We start from the raw sequence: 19,999 nt of genomic DNA on the forward strand, positions 1-19,999 counted from the left end.
GTCACCCAGTGACTGACTGTGCAAAGTTTGGGAACCCTGGCATTAAACCTAGTGCCCAACTGTGAAGAGTTTGGGGACCCTGGTGTTAATACTATGAGAATGGCAGCAGGTTGAATTTCCACATTTAAATTCAATAGGAAAAATCTGATTGGCTGTCAGTGGCTCTGCCCATTTTTTCTACCCTTGAACTGCAGTTACTCAGTGACTAACTCTGCAAAGTTTGGGGACCCTGGTGTTAATACTGTGAGAATAGCAGCAGGTTTAATTTCCCCATGGAAAGTTAATAGGTAAAATCTGATTGGCTGTTCATAGCTCCACCCACTTTTGGGCATCCAACAAATATCATCTTTTTATTCAGGGTGACTCCATGACTATGTGAGTTTGGTGAGTGTAGCCAAATTAAGCAACTTAAATTTCACCATTGGAAGTCAATGGGTGAAGTGTGATTGGCTGTTACTGGCTCCTCCCACCTTGAATAAAATTTTGCTGTTTTCTTCAGGTTGACCCTATGATTATGTTATTCAAGTTTGGGGAGTGAAGCTTCAGAGCTGTAAGAGTGGCAGCAGTTTGAAAATCTTCCCTGTCAAAGTCAATGGAAAAATTGGGGTGTTCGGAGAGTGGAAGATAAGCTGAAGTGAAAGAACAGTCTGTGGGGTTTTTCAAACCAACATAATAAAACTTAATAAAGAAATAGAAATATTTTACATTATATTTTGTGCTGGTTGTACCAACCAAGAGACATGGTTAGAGGATTAAGGAATTTGAGGATTTTTATTTTGCATTTAGTGTTTTGTTCATGTGGGCTTAAACCTCACAGACCTGAAACAATTAATAAAAATACAAGAAAACCCCAAAAAACAGTTTCTTCCCATACAGTACATGTCCCCAACCTAGAAACATACATTTTATTTTGCCAAAAATTGCTTCCAAAAGGATTTACCATGGATGTTATTCTCCTTCAAAATAAAGAGTTTGCTGCTGGTTCAGGGTCTACTGACTTCAACTCACTCAAAACTCATTCATTCTAATGGATCATGTGCAGACACAGGGCATGGAGCAATTGTATTGATGTCACCCAGTTCTGACTATATACTGTACAAGCTTTATTTGTGCAAAAGCAAGAATAGGGGGCACTATGGCACTTATTGATTTTGGAACTTTCCTTCTCCTTTAAAGGGGATCTAACTTAATATAAACCTCCTCCTAGGGAGCTTCTCATGGTGAGCTTCTCTGAGCATGTTTGCAATTTACATTCAATTTCTTTTTGTTCTTCTTTTTTTTTTATAGAAGCAGTTTTAGATTTTTTATATACTTCCAGGATTCAGTTAACCCTAGGGGTGCTAATGCTGAGTCAACAGACTGGCAATAGAAGTCTATCCACCATAACAAAGGTTTCTGTTTTCAGCATTTTCACTGTTTTGCACTGTGTTTGTGCATAAGCTTAAAATGTGAGCAGGGAACACATATATGGTTTTCCTTCTTATCCCCCCAAACCATCAACAAAAAGTAATTCACATTCCAGATGTGCATAATGGCACGCTGTATTTAAAAAGTTGTCTAGAATGTTACTTTACCAAGTTTTGTAGTTACTGTAAGCAAAGTACAAATAAATCCTGAGAAGGCTTACTGCATGAAATGGTCTGATACATGCATGCAGTATATGAAAACATATGAAACGAAAAAAATCTTACCCCTGAATATATATTCTCCACCTAGAAAACATAATGAAAATATTAATAATGGAACTTAAAGGGATCTTGTCACAGGAAAACATCTGCACTGAAATGCATTTTCAAGAGAGAACAGTTGCATTGTGAAGTGGCTGGCTCTTTCTGAAAGCTCAGAATCAGGCACAAAGCACTGAGATCGCTGCCTACAGCGCCGGATTTCAAATCCGGGCGCCCCTAGGCCGCCCCCTATTTTCCCCTGCGCATGCGCGAACAAACCACCTCCCCCCGCGCCGACGCAAGCACGCATGCGCAGACATTTAAACTCCCATAAGGAGTGCTGGGGAGAAGTCCCCAGCGCTCCGTGTGGGAGCAAAATGTCAGAATTTTTGTGCGGCGGGGGCGGCATGCCGCCCCTAAGTTTCTGCCGCCCTAGGCCCGGGCCTTTGTGGCCTCGTAACAAATCCGGGCCTGGCTGCCTACACACCAATATTACGTTATTATATTAGTAACAACAAAAGAATAGTGCTGGAGCAGCACTAATAACTGAAGTGTTCCAAAAAAAAGCATGTTTTCCTGTGACATAAAAAAATATGCCCCACAAATGGACAACTGTAAAATTATTTCACCTAGACACTGCTAAGTTAACAACCCATATATATTTAGATAACCACTTAACATTACAGCTATGGTATACAATAGAAATTGGGAGCAATTTGCATTTTTGCTTCTCTCCTTATCTCTATCAACAGTTCCTTATGTAAAATCAAACATTTACACTGTGTATTAATATTTTTTGGATGAAAAACATGATTTTTGGGAATCAGCTTCGTGAGTCAAGATTCAATTAAATATCTTTAGGTCAAGGCAAGGTCTTGCTGTTACAAAAAAAAAAAAAAGGTCAGTTTATGATGTTTATTTACATGCAATTCTGAAAAATGTAGAAAAAAAAATCTTAAAATTAGGGATGAATGAATCTGAATTCATGAAATGCAGCCACGTTTTTTACAAGATCACACCTTTTTTATTCGACCACCCCCATTTTTTTTTTACACAACCACAACTTTTTTGACAGGACCGCAACTTTTTCGTAGTGAAATTTAGTGGCAGTTTCACAAAAAATTTCAAGTGAATTTCGCAGTGAATCCTCGCCTGGTGAAAAATTCTCTCATCACTATTCAAGATACACACACAATACACATTCTGTACACAAACACCTATACATTAGTAAAACCTAAATATAATTACTTACTTTGGCAGCTAGACTGTTTGTATTTCCTGACAGTTTGTCATTTATATCAGCCACTTTCAGGCCCACAATAGCAGGAGTTTTAGTGATATTGCTGATTGTCAGAGACACATATTCTGAAGGCTTTGCTTTGCTTTTACTCCATGACAAAGCAACCTATATATGCAAACCAAAATAAGAATAAAAACATGAAGACTGTAAAATTAGAAAACCTAAATGGAGAGCTGATAAAGACATTTTCAAATCTTAAAATATAAGGGTAAGAGTCCACTCCAAAAAGATCGATTCGTTTTCTGAAGTCACGCTAAGTTGCGTGCAGGAGGAAACTTTGCACGACTTTGGATTACCGAAGCAACCCAAAAGGGCTTTCCACCAGAAAATTCTATTGTTGCTAGTGGAAAGAATTTTCGGAGTGGTTAGTCATCGGTGATAGCAGAGATCTATCGCGGGGGCGATACCCTAATGCAGTCAAACACCAACTGCAAGTGAGCTAACAATCCAGTAACACAAGTACCAGTCTAAACACAGTGACATCTGGTCTAAAAGGTTGTGGTCCCTGACATTTACCCATATTTAGTGCATAAAACTACTTTCATTGGAAGTACTTGCTTTAAAATGTGTTCCTTGCACTTCCCTATAATTGTGCTTGACAGTCCTTTCTGCCTTCTATTCCAAATCGAACCCTGCTGCACGTATTGATGCAGGGGAACCTTGGAGCTACCACCATCATTTGACCAGACAGTAGCTCCAGGATCCCCTTTTTGCCCAGCATCAATAGGTGCAGCACACTTGCACCTAATGAATTGGTGCAGATATCCTTCACATGGTGGACACCAGAAATTATACCACATCAACTTCTGCGTAGTTGCGTCTGATTAGGACAAATGCATGCGCAGTTGTGGTAATTTTGCCAAATCGCCCACAATTGTGGTAGTGCAATTGAATCAAGAGAATCACCCCTTTGGGACCACAATGACAATGAGTTCTGGAAAAATGCTTCACTGTGCTAAAGAAACATGGCGCTTGTGCTCAACATTCCACTTTGCTCACTGCACTTGCAGATGTAAATGAGCCCTGTACTAATGGTCCAGACTTGGGTATTACAAATAACAGATAAGCTACTTACAATGGCTTTATATCATAAAAGACTAAAAAGCTGCTATAAGGCTAATGGCACACAAACCTGTTTCTCAGCCTGTGTAGAAATGGAGGTGGAGAAAAGGCCGATCTGTGCCAAACTGCTACAATTCACTTATTCCTTTAAGCGCATGGACAGACAAAGCTTCGGCCTTTGTGCACACACAGAGCAGATTTTGGTATGAAAATCCATGGTTTGGGGGTTTTCAAGCCAAAATTCTATCCATGTGTGTGCACAGGCCGACATCTTGCCTGTCAGTGAACTTACAGAGGGGAGCAAATGAGAGCAGATGCATTTAGATCAGCTTTTAATCAGCCCTTGTTTCTTCACAGTTGGTGAAACAGACTTTGGTGTCATTAGTCTGAAAGGTAAAAAGGCACAGAGTTCTCAAAAATAAAATCTAGAAAATTGTGACAAAAGTACAGTTCAGGAGCTACTAAATTGGCTGCAGTCTGTTGCACAAATTTTCTTATTCTTTAAGTGTATTTGCATCAACACCTGCTTCTTGCACTTCTGTATAGTTGCACCTAGCTCTGCAGCCCTCCTTCTGCCTCCTGAATTTCAAACATGGTTGTGTCTATTGACACAAGGGATCCCAGTGGCCTGTATCAATTGCTGCAGCACAGTTGCACTGAAAGAATAGGGCACATGTCACTCCAAAGCTACAGGCAACTGCAATTATGATGGACTCATGAAACAAAAAACACTGCATTGTGGGTGAAAAAAAGTTGTTCAAGTAGCTCAAAATTTCACTGAGCCCACTGCACTTGCAGTTGTAAATGAACCCCCAAGTTTCTCTAAGTTTTGATAGTTTTGTGTAAAATGACATCAGTGGCTTACTACATCCGCATAGGTAAAACTGCTTTGCAGAAATTATCAGTTACAGCCACAAAATATTTAATTAATAAATACAGGTATGGGATCCATTATCCAGAATGCTCGGGACCTGCGTTTTTCTGGATAAGGGGTCTTTCTGTAATTCAGATCTCCTACTTTAAGTCTATTAAAAAATCATTTAGACGTTAAATACACCCAATAGCATTGTTTTGCCTTCAATAAGGATTAATTATATCTTGGTTAGGATTAAGTACAAGCTAAGTTTTCTTATTACAGAGAAAAATCTAATAATTTTCAAAAATGTGAATTATTTGATTAGAATGGAGTCTATGGGAGATAGCCTTTCTGTAATTCAGAATTTTCTGGATAGTGGGTTTCCGGATAAGGGGTCCGATATCTGTACTAACCACAAAGAATTTAAAGAAACTATTTCATTTTTGTATTAACACCTAAAGTAATCAAAAGAGAGCAGTGCAAAACAAAAGAAAATTTACCATTTGATGAGGTGTTGCACACAAATGTGATTATACAAATCTACTTACATTTGTGGGATTTGTTAATATGTTATGGTTGAATTAACAAGAATTACAATAATCCCGTACCTTGTTGCCCGTGATGTGAAATATCTTAGTATTAAACCCAATATCACTACCAAAACGTTCATCAGGATTAATAAAATAAGCAGTGACTTGCACAGAGGGAAGCCATGAGGTTTCAGCAGTGAGAGTAAATGAAGAGTTGCTCGTCTTTCCAGCGGCAACGATTACTCCTCCACCACTTACCTATAAGAAAATATATTTGTGAAATGAAAAACTCCTAAATCTTTTAAAATTTAACTTGAGCACCAGAGTTAGTTAGTTTTAATAATTGTAAAATAAAAATGGTGTTATAATTACTAAACATATGAGAAGCTTTTACAATATTAAAGCTTTTACAATATTGCCACTACAACAAGCTTTCTAAGATTAATAAGCTTTTCAGATTGCAATTTGAATTCCATTTAATGCTATCAATCTCTATAGCCAAAAACTAAATAAACTGAGCATCAGCAATAAGATTTTCTTTTAATAACACAATACCAAATATCTGGGCATTCGGGATAAATGTACTTTTATTTGGGCCGATTACCAAAACATCATCTAAACAGTGCAAAACTAGTTTAGAATCAGATGAAACTGCCCACTCAAGGAATTGGGCGAAGGCTTTAAATAATGTCAGGACAATGAACAGCACACCTAGGGGCACATTCACTAATCCACGAACGGTCCGAAGGCGTCCGAATGCATTTTTTTCGTAATGATCTGTATTTTTGCGACTTTTTCGTCGCTGTCGCGACTTTTGTGTATTTTCCGCAACTTTTTTGTCGCCGTCGCGACTTTTTCGTATATTTCCCGCGGCTTTTTCATCGCCATCGCGAGAAAAACGGATTGGTTTTTCCGCCGTTTTCAATCGTGCAAAGTACGATAAAGTCGCGACGGCAACGAAAAAGTTGCAACGGCGCCGAAAAGACGCCGACATTTTCGTTTCCAATCCGAATTTTTCTCATTCGGGATTCGGATTCGTGGATTAGTAAATGTGCCCCCTAGTATAGTAACACTGTCCCATGAAATGAAAACCTAATAAATGGTGGCAATCTGGGTGGATGGGTAAAAGCCGAAAGGCTTATTCTGTATCAAATGAGCTATAAGACATTACATTTTACATTACATTAACATTTATTTATAGAGCGCCAACATATTCCGCAGCGCTGTACAATAAGTGGGTTTCATACATTGGACATACAGAGTAACATATAAAGCAATCAATAACCGATATAAGAGGTGAAGAGAGCCCTGCCCAAAAGAGCTTACAATCTACAAGGAGAAAGGGTTGAGACACAAGGTGTGGGAATGGGCATGACCAGAGTTGTGAGAGGTGTGGCACAGGGTATTGCTAAACTAGATTAGGGTAAGCTTCTCTGAATAAATGTGTTTTTAGAGATCTCTTGAAGGCAGAGAGATTGGGAGAAAGTCTGACAGTTTGTGGGAATTAATTCCAGAGAAGGGGGGCAGCCCTTGCAAAGTTTTGAATGTGAGCGTGTGAGGAGGGAATGAGAGAGGAGTTGAGGAGCAGGTCAGTAGAGGAGCATAGCAAGCGGGTTGGATGGTACCTAGAGATAAGTTCAGAGATGTAGGGTGGGGCAGAGTTATGAATTGCTTTAAATGTGAGAGTCATTAGTTTGAATTTTATCCTGGATGGTAGGGGAAGCCAGTGCAGGGATTGGCAGAGTGGCATGGCAGAGGAGGAGCGGTTGGAGAGGTGTATGAGCCTGGCAGCAGTATTCATTATCGACTGGAGAGGGGACAGTCTTTGGAGGGGAAGGCCAATTAATAGGGAGTTACCCCCAAGGCACCGGGCCTGGGAAGATGGGGTGATGGTAGAATTGTTAACCGTTATAGATACCTCGGGAACAATGTGGGCGTTGGATGGGGGAAAGAGAACCAGTTCGGTTTTAGAGAGGTTTAATTTAAGGTAACGTTGGGACATCCAAGTGGAGATAGCGGACAGGCAGGAAGAGACGCGAGTTAGAAGCTCTGGGTTGAGATCAGGAGAGGAAAGATAGATCTAAGTATTGTCAACATAGAGGTGGTACTGAAAGCCAAAAGAACTGATTAATTTGCCAAGTAAGGAGGTATAGAGAGAAAATAGTAAGGGGCCCAGGACAGAGCCTTGAGGAACCCCGACAGAAAGAGGCAAGGGAGAAGATGATTCACTATTGTAAGAGACACTGAAGGATCGATCTGAGAGATAAGATGAAAACCAGGATAAGGCAGTGTCACAAAGGCCAAGAGAGTGGAGAGTCTGGAGGAGAAGAGGGTGATCCACAGTGTCAAAAGCAGCAGAGAGATCGAGAAGTATTAGTAACGAGTAGTGTTTTTTGGCTTTAGCCGATAGGAGGTAATTTGTTAGTCGGGTTAGAGCAGTTTCGGTGGATTGTTGTTGTCTAAAACCAGATTGTAGGGGATCCAGGAGGTTATTGTCAGAGAGGAATAGCGTCAGTCGGTTGTATACTAGGCGCTCAAGCAGTTTGGAGATGAATGGGAGCAGAGAGATAGGTCGGAGGTTAGTAGGATTGGAGGGATCAAGGGAGGGTTTTTTCAGAATAGGGGTTACAAGTGCATGTTTCAGTTGGGAGGGAAAGATTCCAGTAGAGAGCGAGAGATTAAATAGATGAGTTAAGGATTTGATAAGACAGGGGTTGGCATTGTGTAGAAGTTTGGTAAGAATGGGATCAAGCGGGCAGGTAGTAAGGTGAGAGGAAGCCAACAGTTTTGAGACTTCCTCTTCAGTCACTGGGGAGAAGGAGCCAAGAAGAGACTGGGTAGCATGTAGGGAGGGAGGGGAATGGTTATGGGGATGAAGTTGTGCAATGTCACTTCGGATGGTGTCAATTTTATTTTTAAAGTGCTCGGCAATAGCTTGAGCAGTGACTGAAGCACACGGAGGGGGCGGAGGAGGGGACAGCAGAGAGTTAAAGGTAGAGAAGAATTGTGCAGGTTTTTTAGAGAGTGAGTTAATAAGTGCAGTGAAGTAGGTTTGTTTAGCTTGGCAGAGGGTGGTGTTGTAGGAGAGCAGAGCAGATTTGTAGCTGCAGAAATCTGTGGTTTGGGCCTCACGCGTTTAGTCTTGACAGGAGCAAGCTCATTAAGGGCATAGCCCCAAATCTATACCATCATTTACAGACAGGCCTTTCAGCAAATATAAATGATAAATAAGATGGAATTACTTGTCTCTTTCTTGGATAACAACTCCAAAAAGAAAATTCTGAAATTTCTGAAATGGCGGATCCCTAAAAGGGCCATCAGTTCAACATAAAGCACATTCTGTCATTCGTATTCAGCATAACTTTAGGGTGTTTTTACACAGATTTCAAGTTGTGAAATGAAAATTTAAACATATATTTAAATGTTATCCGAAACCCAAATGTAAACCTTCAATTACTAGACTGGCCTTCACTTGGTTTGGATAAACCCTTAGGTACAGTAACATTTTTAGTATTTTCGCTAGGGATTTAACTTAACTGCATGTTTATTGTTTGCCTTGTTTGGTAAAAATGTATTGATATACAGACTGCTGTCTGCTGAATATACTGCATTCAAGTTTGCAGTTTCTTGTTATCTTTCATCTTTTTATTTAATTTGTTCTGTGTGCCATACATTTTAGAAGGCCATTTGGTTTGTAGTTTAGAGATAAGCATTCCCATTCATAAATTGATATTTACTTACTTACCTCAAAAGATGTGAGCTGTTATTGCTGCAAAATGTGCCAGTACAGGTATGTGACCTGTTATCCAGAATGCTCGGGACCTGGGATTTTCCAGATAAGGGATCTTTCCATAATTTGGATCTCCATAACTTAAGTCTACTAATAAATCATTTAAATATGTAATAAACCCAATAGGCTTGTTTCGCCCCCAATAAGGGTTAATTATATCTTAGTTGGAATCAAGTACAAGGTTCTGTTTTATTATTACAGGGAAAAAGGAAATCATTTTTAAAAATTAGAATTATTTGCTTATAATGGAGTCTATGGGAGATGTCCTTTCTATAATTCAGAACTTTCTGGATAACGTGTTTCCGGATACGGGATCCCATACCTGTACTAAAAGTGCGAGGACAAAGTAATGTACATACACTCATTTTTAGTTTTATTGTTCTAAACTAAACATATCAAAGAAAATAAAACTGCACAGAATTCAGAAAAATTTGAGAAATAGTCAAGGGTCTAGGTACTTTAAAAGGTACTCTATATTGGTATTTCTTATAATAAACTGTGTTACAATTAACTTGAAAAAGACAAAGAATACACCTAAATATATAAATAAAACATAAATATAAATGTACCTTAAAAATTTTAAGTATATTTATCAAAGGCATAGTCCAATGAAACCAAGTGCACTGTGCAATACAAGTGTTTAGGCTGAAATATTACATACCACATAATACACATACTGAACTTCTGGGACAGTTCCAACACTTATGGTAAATGGAATTCCAGTCTGTGTGGTAAAAAATAATTGTTGATTAAATATTATGCCCACATTTATCTATATAACATGCATAATCTATTTGCAAAGGAGCCTGACACTACAAAGAATGTTTATCTTTACCTGTACAGGTGTGTCTGGCCCTTTAATGTTAACTGCAGGGTTCCAATACCAGGTGTCTGGTGTGAACACGGTCCATTGATGAGTAGAGTCTTTATAAGTGGCCTAGAAACAAAATCAGTAGACTTTCAATTTTCTCTTGTTTTAATTAGCAAGTTTTTACTTTCATTGTCCCCCACTGCACAAACGCACCCTCCATAAATCACCCTGAAATATTTAAAGGGGAAGTTCAATTTAAAATTACATGTTAGTATATTGACATCACATTCGGTGTGTTTTACTTTTATAATTTTAAATTGCTTGCAGTTTTGTTGTACAGGTGTCACATCTGCCCTAAATTGCCCCAAAAAAACAGGTAGAAGATTGAAAATCAGAGTTGAATATAAATAACAGGAACAATAAAAAATAAGAATAACAATAAAGCTCAAGCATCACAGTTGCTGGGGTCAGCATTTTAAGTTGCAGGCTGCAAACGGATACTGGGGCATATTTATTAACATTGGAGACACACATAACCGATGATGTTGCCCATAGAAAACAAATCAGCAATTAGATTTGAACGGTCACCTACAAGTTAGAAAGCAAAAATCTGATTGGTTGCTATGGACAACATCACTGATGATGTTTGTCTCCAATGTTAATAAACACACCCCTAAAGACTGTAAGCTTTTTTCAAACTCCTAGCATTTGTGTAATTTGTGTTATAAATGTTATTTATAACAACTGTACCCCCTGTTTTTGTATACATCTTGTAAAGTACTGCATGTTATATAAATAGTAAAATAGATAGACTGTGCAAAATAAAAATGTTTTCAATATAGTTAGTTAGGCAAAAATGTAATCTATAAGGGCTGGAATGAGCAGATGTGTAACATAATGGCCAGAACTCTACTTCTTCCTTTACAGCTCTCTAAGCTGTTAGCAGTCAGTAACCAATCAATGACTTGAGGGGGGGGACATATGGGACATAACGGTTCAGTTTGTTTGCATTTGAATCTGACCTGCATGCTCACAAACTAACTGAACAGTTATGTCCCATGTGCCCCACCCCCTAAAGTCACTGACTAACTAAGAGGTTAGAGAGCTCAAAGTAGTAGTAGTATTCTGGCTATTATGTTAGACATCTGCCCACTCCAGCCTTTATAGATTACATTTTTGCCTAACTAACTATATTGCAAATATTTTTTATTTTGTGCAAGCTATCCATTTTACCCAGTTTCATTTTTACACTGAACTGTTCCTTTAAAGGTTTTTGCAGCTGTAACCCACCCAGGATTTATATGATCTTTAAAAAAAAAATCCTCTGTATTCTTATATCCCGAATAACAAATGTAATAAACACTGACTTCTTATGCTTTAAAATTATAAAACATAGTAAATCCTCTTGAAAACATAATGGTCATAATGAATCAATACAAACTACTAAAATCAACCTGCTCCTCAAGGGCAACAATTATAGTTTGTGCCTCTTCCTGGGCCCACCTAACACTCGCAACACTTGCAAGAGCCCAAAACCAGTGCAGGGTGCAGTTAGGAGGGAATGCCGGCATAAGATCAGGCCTCCCCCTGTAGTTGTGTAGTCTGATGTAGGGATGTAGCGAACTGTTCGCCGGCGAACTAATTCGCGCGAACATCGGGTGTTCGCAAGTCCGCAAATGCGCGAACTTTTGGCGATGTTCGCCATTTGGGTTCGCCTTAGCTGCCGCCAAATTTTGACCTCTCACCCCAGACCAGCAGATACATGTCAGCCAATCAGGCAGCTCTCCCTCCTGGGCCACCCCCCCCCCCTTGGACCACTCCCTTCCATATATAAACCGAAGCCCAGCAGCCATTTTACATTCTGCCTGTGTGTGTTTGAAGAGATAGTGTAGGGAGAGAGCTGTGTATTGATTTGAGGGAGAGTTTAAGTAGGTTTTCTGGCTAGTAATCTACTACTGCTCTGTATTTGTGTGGGGATAGGAGCTGTGCATTGATGTGAGGCAGAGTTTAAGTAGGATTTCTGGATAATAATCTACTTTCTACTGCTCTGTATTTGTGTGGGGATAGGAGCTGTGCATTGATTTGAGGGAGAATTTAAGTAGGATTTCTGGCTAGTAATCTACTTTCTACTGCTCTGTATTTGTGTGGGGATAGGAGCTGTGCATTGATGTGAGGCAGAGTTTAAGTAGGATTTCTGGATAGTAATCTACTTTCTACTGCTCTGTATTTGTGTGGGGATAGGAGCTGTGCATTGATTTGAGGGAGAGTTTAAGTAGGATTTCTGGCTAGTAATCTACTTTCTACTGCTCTGTATTTGTGTGGGGATAGGAGCTGTGCATTGATGTGAGGCAGAGTTTAAGTAGGATTTCTGGCTAGTAATCTACTTTCTACTGCTCTGTATTTGTGTGGGGATAGGAGCTGTGCATTGATGTGAGGCAGAGTTTAAGTAGGATTTCTGGATAGTAATCTACTTTCTACTGCTCTGTATTTGTGTGGGGATAGGAGCTGTGCATTGATTTGAGGGAGAGTTTAAGTAGGATTTCTGGCTAGTAATCTACTTTCTACTGCTCTGTATTTGTGTGGGGATAGGAGCTGTGCATTGATTTGAGGCAGAGTTTAAGTAGGATTTCTGGATAGTAATTACTTTCTACTGCTCTGTATTTGTGTGGGGAGAGAGCTGTGTATTGATTTGAGGGAGAGTTTAAGTAGGTTTTCTGGCTAGTAATCTACTTTCTACTGCTCTGTATTTTTTTGTCTAAATAACAATTTGTCTAAATAACAATAATAATTCCGTGTCCAGAAACATCACCTGAGTGACGGTTTTCCACCAGCAATAATATATTCCATATCCACTACTGTATACGTTGCCCTTGCAGGCCTTGTTGCCCGGTGTCTGCAACCAAGTGCCACCTAGCTGTGTGATCTTTTTCACAATTTGTCTAAATAACAATAATAATTCCGTGTCCAGAAACATCACCTGAGTGACGGTTTTCCACCAGCAATAATATATTCCGTATCCACTACTGTATACGTTGCCCTTGCAGGCCTTGTTGCCCGGTGTCTGCAACCAAGTGCCACCTAGCTGTGTGATCTTTTTCACAATTTGTCTAAATAACAATAATAATTCCGTGTCCTGAAACATCACCCAAGTTGTTGTTGTTTTGTAAAAATAAAAAAAATGCCAGGCAAAGGCAGGCCGCCACGCAGAGGCACTAGGGGCCGTGCTGCTATGATATCCTGTGGCCCTAGGAAATTGCCCAGTGTTCCGAAGGCACTTACCCTGAACTCCCAAAATGCTGAAGAGGTAGTTGACACAGCACACCCCATCCTCTACCGTTTCTAACTTTGCCACAACATCCTCATCCTCCTCTGCTATGGACACCCCACCTACCACTTCCTCCACCACCGCCGCCCCTTCTTCACTGGAGTCAGAGGAGTTATTTACTCATGAGTTTGTTGAAATGAGTGATGCGCAACCATTATTGCCAGAAGAAGATGAAGGAGATGAGGACGTTACACCAGATATAACTCAGGCAGGCAACACAACAGAGATGGACATAAGGTGTGATGAGGTCCCCACTGCTGCTGCCTTCTGTGAGCTGTCAGAAGAAATTGATGCATCTGAGGAGAATGATGATGAGGAGATTGATGTTTTGTGGGTGCCCACAAGAAGAGAGCAAGAGGAGGATAGTTCAGATGGAGAGACGGAGAGTCAGAGAGGCAGGAGGAGAATAAGACTTAGAAGAAGCAGGGACAGCTCGCAGGGAACAGTAGGGCAACAACTTGAATCGGCACCTGTGGTCAGCCAGCCAAGCACCCGCCAGCTTCTACTGTTACCGCTAGAAAGCCCGCATCAAAAGGCTCAGCAGTGTGGCATTTTTTTAATGTTTGTGCCTCTGACAAAAGCGCTGTAATTTGCAATGAGTGCAGTCAGAAACTGAGTCTTGGGAAGCCCAACACCCACATAGGTACAACTGCTATGCGAAGGCACATGAACGCCAAACACAAAGCACTATGGGAGCAACACCTCAAAGGCAGCAGCCAAACTCAAAGCCACCCTCCTTCTGGTCCAGCATCTTACTGCTCTACCTCTGCTGTCCTTGACCCATCTCAACCACCCTCCACTCCGCCTTCCACCTTGACCACAAGTTCTTGCTCATCTGCCCCCAGCCAAGTTTCTTTGAGGGCCATATTTGAGCGTAAAAAGCCAATGCCTCCGAGTCACCCCCTTGCCCGGCGTCTGACAGCTGGCTTGTCTGCGCTCTTAGCCCGCCAGCTTTTACCATACCAGCTGGTGGACTCTGAGGCCTTCCACAAATTTGTAGCAATTGGGACACCGCAGTGGAAGGTACCCAGCCGCAATTTTTTTTCCCAGAAGGGAATACCACACCTGTACCAGCATGTGCAGAGCCAAGTCACCGAATCTCTGTCATTTAGTGTTGGGGCAAAGGTCCATATGACTACTGACACATGGTCCTCCAAGCATGGTCAGGGCAGGTATGTCACCTACACTGCCCACTGGGTGAATCTGGTTATGGCTGGGAAGCAGGGAATGCGTGGTTCAACAACAGTGGAGTTGGTGTCACCGCCACGGGTTGCATGCGGGTCTGCCACCACCTCTACTCCTCCTTTGCTCTCTAACTCGTCTTCTAAGTCATCTTCTAACTCGTCTTCTAACTTGGCTTCTTCCTCGGCTTCTTCCTCCTCTGCTGCTGTGTCCTCCTCCACACCTGTGCACCCCCAGCTTCCCATAGGCTATTCGACGTGCCAGGTACGCCGTTGTCATGCTGTCTTGGGCATGACGTGCCTGGAAAGCAAAAACCATACTGGATCTGCACTCCTGTCATCTCTGCACTCACAGGCCGATCGGTGGCTGACCCCACACCAACTGAAAATTGGAAAAGTGGTGTGTGACAACGGAAGCAATCTGTTGGCAGCACTTAGACTGGGCAATTTAACACATGTGCCCTGCATGGCACATGTTCTAAATTTAATAGTCCAACAGTTTGTCTCAAAGTACCCAGGATTGCAGGACATTCTCAGGCAGTCCAGGAAGGTGTCTGGCCATTTCAGACGTTCCTACACAGCCATGGCACGCCTTGCTGACATTCAGCGGCGGCACAACTTGCCAGTCAGGCGTTTAATTTGTGACAGCCAGACTCACTGGAATTCAACGCTCCTCATGTTTGAACGTCTGCTGCAACAACAAAGAGCCATTAACGAATATCTATTTGAACTGGGTGGTAGGACTGGATCTGCAGAGCTGGGGATTTTTTTCCCCCATTACTGGGTGCTTATACGTGATGCCTGCAGGCTCATGCGCCCCTTTTGATGAGGTCACAAATATGGTTAGTCGCACTGAAGGCACCATCAGCGACCTAGTACCCTTTGTGTTCTTCCTGGAGCGTGCCATGCAACGAGTGACAGATGAGGCCGTAGACCAGCGTGACCAGGAGCAGGAAGAGCATGATTTCTGGGCGGAATCACCAGAACGTTCCCAGGCACCTGCTGCAACGCAGGGAGAGCTGTCAGAAGTGGAGTCAGAGGAGGAAGGTGGCTTTGTGGAGGCGGAAGACCAACAGGAGCAGGCTTCCCGGGGGGCTTGTGGTCACCTTTTGGGGAGCCCTGGTCTTGTACGTGGCTGGGGGGAGGAGACGGTGGTGGATGAGGACGTAGTCCTTGATAACGAGGAAGGGGAGATGGATACCTCTGCATCCAACCTTGTGAGAATGGGGTCTTTCATGCTGTCATGCCTGTTGAAGGACCCCCGTATCAAGAGGCTTAAGGAGAAGGACCTGTACTGGGTGGCAACGCTACTAGACCCTCGTTACAAGCATAAAGTGGCAGAAATGTTACCAACGTACCACAAGTCCGAAAGGATGCTGCATTTCCAAACCAGCCTGCAAAACATGTTGTACAATGCTTTTAAGGGTGATGTCACTCCACATTCCAGGGGCAGGGCTGCCGGTAATCCTCCCACGAGCACACCTGCAAGGACAATGCACTTTGGCCACTCTGTAACATCAGACATGCAAAGTTTTTTCAGTCCAAGGCAGCGCCAGAACCCTTCTGGATCCACCCTCAGAGAACGCCTCGACCGGCAGGTAGCGGACTACCTGGCATTAACTGCAGATATCGACACTCTGAGGAGCGATGAACCCCTTGACTACTGGGTGCGCAGGCTTGATCTGTGGCCAGAGCTGTCACAATTTGCCATAAACCTCTTGTCTTGCCCCGCCTCAAGTGTCCTCTCAGAAAGGACCTTCAGTGCAGCAGGAGGGATTGTAACTGAGAAGAGAACTCGCCTAGGTCACAAAAGTGTGGATTACCTGACCTTTATTAAAATGAATGAGGCATGGATCTCGGAGGGTTACTGCACGCCGGAAGACTTGTTCTGACTGCCCATGCAGCTGTCCTTCTCTGCAAGTCGCTTGACACCACTCACAGCTGTCCTTTAGCGTCCTCCTCCTCCACCGTACAAACTAGGGTGCAAATCCTACTGGTTTGAGGCATGAATCTCAGAGGGTTACTGCACGCTGGAAGACTTGTTCTGACTGCCCATGCAGCTGTCCTTCTCTGCAAGTCGCTTGACACCACTCACAGCTGTCCTTTAGCGTCCTCTTCCGCCACCGTACAAACTAGGGTGCAAAACCTACTGGTTTGAGGCATGGATCTCAGAGGGTTACTGCACGCCGGAAGACTTGTTCTGACTCCCCATGCAGCTGACCTTCTCTGCACGCCGCATGACTCCACACACAGCTGTCCTTTAGCGTCCTCCTTTTTGAACAGGTAAATCCTGAGTTTTTCTGGCCTCTGTGCTTCAGTGGCTGCGACAACAAAAAACAAATATTTTCAACATTTATCTAACATATATTTGTCCAAGCTTTTACATTCCCTATCTGATCCCCCATGTCCCTCTATGAGGGGGTGGCCATATTTGTGCAGTAGATGTCTGTTAGCATTAGAAGCTGTAACTGACAGGCTGAGAAGGGACAGTCAGGCTGGCGTTGGAGTTTTCCAATGTGCAGCTATCGAAATTCGAGTCGCTGTTAAAACATGGTTGATCAGTGCTTGGTACGCTATCTTAGTATATTTTAAAGGTTCTGCCTGCGGTATGGTTGTGATACCATGTATCTAACATATTTTTTCTGTCCTCTGTGCTTCAGTGCCTGCGACAAAAAAACGACTATTTTCAGCATTTATATGCCATATTTTTTCTGGCCTGATTTTTCAGGGTTCTGCAACAGCGGCAAAATTGTATCTTTTATGGTCACCGCAGGTGATCAATAAAGTAGTCCAAAACTGGGCCCGCACTGCAGAATCAGTGTTTTTTGGTTCACTTCACTGACATTGAATTACCTCTGCCTGACCGTGCACGTGCGCACAAGCACGGTGACTGCTAAACACACCACTACAGAAATATTCCCACCGACAGGACGAACGTCCTGGAGGTGACAAGCAACTAGTAAAAACTATTATTCGCTCACTTGACGGTATCATTAAAGCTTTTTGCGTTTTTTTCGTTGCAGTAAACGCTGCGTTTTGTCTTTGCGTGTGAACCGGCCCTAACCTTTACACGACTTGATTGGCATGTAGACGCCGGACGTTTTAAAGCAGTTTATTACACAAGTTTAGGAATGTAGTGTGATTTGTGCCCTTTACAGCACAAAACGCAACGCTGTGTCAAAAACGTATTTTTCAGAGACATTTTTGCCCTTGATCCCCCTCCGGCATGTCACTGTCCAGGTCGTGGCACCCTTTAAACAACTTTAAAATCAGTTTTCTGGGCAGAAATGGCTTTTCTAGGTTTTAAAGTTCGCCTTCCCATTGAAGTCTATGGGGTTCGCAAAGTTCGCGAACGTTCGCACTTTTTGGCGGAAGTTCGCGAACGGGTTCGCGAACTTTTTTTGCGAGGTTCGCTACATCTCTAGTCTGCTGTAGTTACACCACTGCAAAAGCTTGTGCTGATGTTGGTATGATCGAAAAACTTTTCACTACTATGTGCAAAACCAGCTACAAAATGTCACTGTAAGTATTCATATTGCCCTTTCTTTATACGCACCGTCATATAAAGAACATAAGAATGGCTAGAATGAAATGAATAATCATAAAATGGAATTTGAATGTTTAGAATTCCAGATGCTGAAATGCTGTAAGTCCTTGTAATTGGAAGGTAGTTGCCAAATGTAATTAAAACATTTGTATTCATTTCTTCTTGTGTTAAAGGCAAATCATCTGATCTTTGGATCTGGATCTGAAAAGAGAAAAGTAAATTCTTTTCACAAGTTATAAATACATTTACTTTAAAGTAACGGGTTTCCATCTGCTAAACTGACAAATGGGAGAAAGTTCAGCAGGTTTTGTTACTGGACTGGCATTCTGAGTTTAAAAGAAAATGTTCCTATTTTCGGGCAAATGAATGATTTTGACTTTGAATAGTATTTTTGTCACCTTCTAAACAAAAAATATTTAAAACTGTAGAAATTGAATGCAGGAATCCGTATGTTAAAAAACAACACTTTTGCAAATAGATTTTATTTCACAAATATAAAACATAGTAACAAATTGCAAAACAGCAATTGTGGCATGTGCAAATGTTTGAACACCCTTCCGCTTGTCCAGTGAGAAACACAATTTTCAAGGTCCCTGATCCTAATGACCTCATTCGGCCTTATTAGCCATTATGGAGCACATTTATCAAAGGCTGAATGAGAAAAATTCTTATTTTTTTCTAATTTATAGAACTTTTCGGAATTCATTCAAGCTTCAGTATCGTGACTTTCCTTGGGCCAGGTTGGAGCTGCAGAGTGCCATTGTGTCCTATGGGAGGCTTCCAAAAACACGCACTGAAGGTTCAAAGTCAGAAAGGTTTTCATAACTTTCGGATTGCACCACAATATTTTCTTACGACCACAATGCAATCAGAAATTATTATGGTTAGTCCGAATTTTTTCAAACCGTGCTTTTAAACATCCAAAATTTGGACTTTGATAATTGTGCCCCTAGGTTATCGCTTTTTGACAATTACAGAGCACAAAAAAATATTTGACACCCTAAATTCGACTGTTCACTTAGGCTTATGCCACACTTGGTAGATTCTTGGCCTGCTGAATCAGTGCTCTTCTGCATCTGCACCTGGAGCCAATGTATCGGCCTGGGTGCAGGCACATGGAGCAGGTTTTGGCTCTGAAATACATGAATATGCATTTATTCACTGAAATCATCTGTGTGCCTGCACCTTGGGCCAACGCAGTGGCTCCAGTTGCAGACAGAGAGGAGCGCTGATTCAAAAATAGGAGCTGATTATCCACAGGCCTAGAATATGCCACATGGGGGATCACCTAAGAAACTGAGTGAAGATCTGAAACTGAAGTCTACAAAGCAGGAGAAAGCTATAAAGAATTGCAAAATGCACTCGCATTTTCTACTGTCTCTAATGTTATTAAGAAATGGCAGTTAAGGGAAGATCTGGAAGGCCAAGAAAACTGCTAATTTGCTAGACATAAAGGTAAAGGGAACTCCCATTTATGACTGAAAAGGACCCACAGGAAGGTTGTGGTGTTGCACATTCCACACTGCAGCGTTACTTCTACATACAGTACATGATCAAAAGTCATCATGTGCTACTTGAAGAAAAGCAGGTTCTGGAATGGAATTGTCAAATGTTGACAACTGCAGAGCGCAATAAATCTCAAACTTTTTGCAGTTACTGAACAACCATGGGCTTCTTTAAGCAACTGAGAGATCGATCTGAAAATTAAACTAATTAATTTCCCCTGAATTTAACATTATTCAAAATCCATGGCTAGACCTTAAATGTCCAAGACGGCTGAAGAAGATCCCAGTTCTGTGGAAGTTCTGTGAAAGGAAGAGTGTTCTGTGCCAAAGGGATTGTTAATCAATACTGACGTACTAGATTGGCCAAACGTTTGCACATGCCACATTTACTATTTTCTTTGTCCTATATTGTACATTTTGTGTAA

The 19,999-nt window shown here is 41.7% G+C and overlaps 1 protein-coding gene across 1 annotated transcript in view; it reads right to left on the reverse strand.

Moving 5' to 3' along the window:
• Window positions 1–19,999, reverse strand: part of LOC108647609 (CD109 antigen) — a 79,482-nt gene that overhangs the window by 35,604 nt on the left and 23,879 nt on the right. The window contains exons 11-16 of the mRNA XM_031902902.1: window positions 18,079–18,270; window positions 10,041–10,142; window positions 9,867–9,929; window positions 5,494–5,673; window positions 2,920–3,072; window positions 1,692–1,712 (exon numbers count right to left, since the gene is read on the reverse strand). Coding sequence (XP_031758762.1) covers window positions 1,692–1,712; window positions 2,920–3,072; window positions 5,494–5,673; window positions 9,867–9,929; window positions 10,041–10,142; window positions 18,079–18,270 — 711 coding nt within the window. The remainder of the gene's footprint in view (window positions 1–1,691; window positions 1,713–2,919; window positions 3,073–5,493; window positions 5,674–9,866; window positions 9,930–10,040; window positions 10,143–18,078; window positions 18,271–19,999) is intronic.

Source organism: Xenopus tropicalis, chromosome 5 (genome assembly GCF_000004195.4).
Source record: "Xenopus tropicalis strain Nigerian chromosome 5, UCB_Xtro_10.0, whole genome shotgun sequence".
In the NCBI taxonomy this organism is placed as follows: Eukaryota; Metazoa; Chordata; class Amphibia; order Anura; family Pipidae; genus Xenopus; species Xenopus tropicalis.